Here is a 2,377-nt window from a genome sequence, read left to right as displayed (position 1 = left end):
AATATTCGGTCCCTCAGAATCCTTTCCCATAACTTCTCCATCACTCCCACTAGCCTACCACACCCAGCCGCTCCCCTCAGTGACGCGGACTGTCACAGGGCCCCCAGCCGCTCCCCTCAGTGACGCGGACTGTCACAGGGCCCCCAGCCGCTCCCCTCAGTGACGCGGACTGTCACAGGGTCCTGCGGCACAGAGAGAGGAGACAAGATCAGAGTCAGGGCCTGTTTTGAGTGTTTTATTGTTGAATGCACTGCCAACGAAGCCGGGCAGGTGGGGGAGCTACATCGATTGAGAAAAGGCGCGGGGACATTTCTGACCTGACGAGGAGGGGCTGGGGATGGAGGCCATGGGAAACGAAGCTGTGCAATTTCCAAGAGGGAAGGAAGGGAGGGGTTAGTACGTACTCACTGTTTCGGCGATGCAGCGAGGCGAGTGTTGGTGGGTGTGGGTGTGGGTGTGGGGGGGGGGGGGGGGGGGGGGGGGGGGGAGGTCAGATACGTCCTGCGCGCCAATTGGCCAGGGATTCGTGTTTATCTTCGATGAGGCAGGCACATGGCAGAGAAAAGGTGGTTATAATAATTTAAAGTGAGGGCGCGAAAGGGGCAAGGTGGGACAGGGAAGCCCAACTCTGGGAATCTCGAGGCAACGGCGTCAGGCGGGTGGGCAGGGACCGTCAGTAGCGCACCCCTCCCACCCGAGGCAGGGGTGGGGGTGCCATGCAGTCTCCTGGCTGGTTTCCTCCTCCCCTACTCCACTGCCCCCAGCAACCCCCTCCGCCGCGTCTTCCTCCACTCCCCTCAAGCTGTCAGCTTCTTCAGTCTCGCGTCCAGGCTGACAAAGTTCTCCTGCACCAGCGCTAGGTTGGTCTTCATGGTGGTCTGTACCTGCAGGGAGGAAGGGGTGGAGAGAGAGTGAGGGAGAGACCACACCGCACTCGTACCGCACAGCCCCAGCCCTCCCTCCCGGTACCAGGCCATCTCCCCTTCACCCCGTCCCCTGGGGGTTAAGGGCTGAGTCACTCCCTGCCGACCCCAAGATGCTGCATTGTCCAGTTCGCACAGACCCGGGAGGCAAGGGACACGGGTTCGAGCCCCTGGAAAGAGAGACAGCTCGACAGAGTCGCCATTGTCGAACGGGGTGGGGGTGCAGGGGAAGAAAGGAGAGTCAGAGGGGAGGGAGAGAGGGAAGGAGAGCAGAGAGTCAGAAGGGGTGGGAAGGACAGAAAGAGAGTGAGAGAGAGAGAAAGGGGTCAGGGAGTCAGAGGAGGGAGGGACAGAGGAAGAGAGAGAAACGTTAGAGAGGGGGAAGAGAGAGAGAGATGGGTCAGAGGGACGGGGAGAGGGACGGAACAGGGGAAGGGATATGAGAGAGAGAGACAGACAGACAGAGAGAAAAACAGAGAGAGAGAGAGAGACAGAAAGAAAGAAAGAGCGAGAGAGAGAAGGGGTTTGGTCGGGAATGGGACGTGGGGAGAGACTGAGGAGCAGGCAGAAGTGGGTAGAGACGAGACAGGGGAGGATCGTAATGAGTCGGCAGCAGTAGGCTGATTGGGCCCTTCAGCCTGGTTTGGCAGATACACAACATCCACTACACCCACACCCCCCCCACTCCCCGCCCCACATCCCCTCCCCCAGGGCTCCTGCCTCCCACCCCACCAGGGCTGAGCAGTACGTACCTGTGTTAACAGAGAAGTGTTGTCTTTCAGGGTGCCTGCAATCACCTGCTGGGTGGTGTCCAGGTGGGTCAGGAGCTGCCCAAACTGCATGGCTGGGGCAGGTGGGAGGGTGGGGGGAGGAGAGAGAGAGAGAGAGAGGGTCAAACCGTGTCTGTGTCCACACCACCACCCCATCAGCCCCCTCCTCAGAGACCACACGCCCCACACTGCCCCTGAACTGCATGGCTGGGAGCAAGACCGAGATGGGGGTGGGGAAAGAGAGGTGGGGGGGGGGACATCAGAGTCTGGGTTCACAGCCCAAACCCCCCCCACCATCCCACCATCCCACCATCCCTTCTGCCCCCCCCTTCTCCCACAGCGCACACCCAACCCTGCCCTGTACAGTCAGCGGGGCAAATAATTTACAGGGGGTATTCAGGGGGAGGGAGGGGGGGGTCAGGGGGAGGGAGGAAGGGGAGGGGATTCGGAGGGTGAAGGGGATTCGGAGGGTGAAGGGGAGGGGGCAGTGGTACTGTGCAGGATTCGGTGGGGTGGAGTGGGGACTGTGTGCTGCGGGTGTGCGTGCCGCTACCTTGCTCGTGCAGATCCTTGACAGCCACCAGCCTGTCCACCACCTGAGGGAGAGTCGACGCCGTGCTGTCCCACTGCTGGACTAGGTTATAGAGCTGGGCTATCTGTGGGGGGGGGAAACAGAAAGGTGGG

The 2,377-nt window shown here is 61.1% G+C and overlaps 1 protein-coding gene across 1 annotated transcript in view; it reads right to left on the bottom strand.

Moving 5' to 3' along the window:
- Nucleotides 1–221: 221 nt before the first annotated feature.
- The window catches only part of LOC125482087 (dynactin subunit 2-like), a 6,776-nt gene continuing 4,620 nt past the window's right edge, over nucleotides 222–2,377 (bottom strand). The window contains exons 5-7 of the mRNA XM_048594070.1: nucleotides 2,247–2,349; nucleotides 1,676–1,767; nucleotides 222–884 (exon numbers count right to left, since the gene is read on the bottom strand). Coding sequence (XP_048450027.1) covers nucleotides 798–884; nucleotides 1,676–1,767; nucleotides 2,247–2,349 — 282 coding nt within the window. The 3' untranslated portion in view covers nucleotides 222–797. The remainder of the gene's footprint in view (nucleotides 885–1,675; nucleotides 1,768–2,246; nucleotides 2,350–2,377) is intronic.

This window comes from Rhincodon typus, unplaced genomic scaffold (assembly GCF_021869965.1).
Source record: "Rhincodon typus isolate 14 unplaced genomic scaffold, sRhiTyp1.1 hic_rhity00005703, whole genome shotgun sequence".
NCBI classification, from domain to species: domain Eukaryota; kingdom Metazoa; phylum Chordata; class Chondrichthyes; order Orectolobiformes; family Rhincodontidae; genus Rhincodon; species Rhincodon typus.
This window is presented reverse-complemented; position numbering and strand designations above follow the sequence as displayed.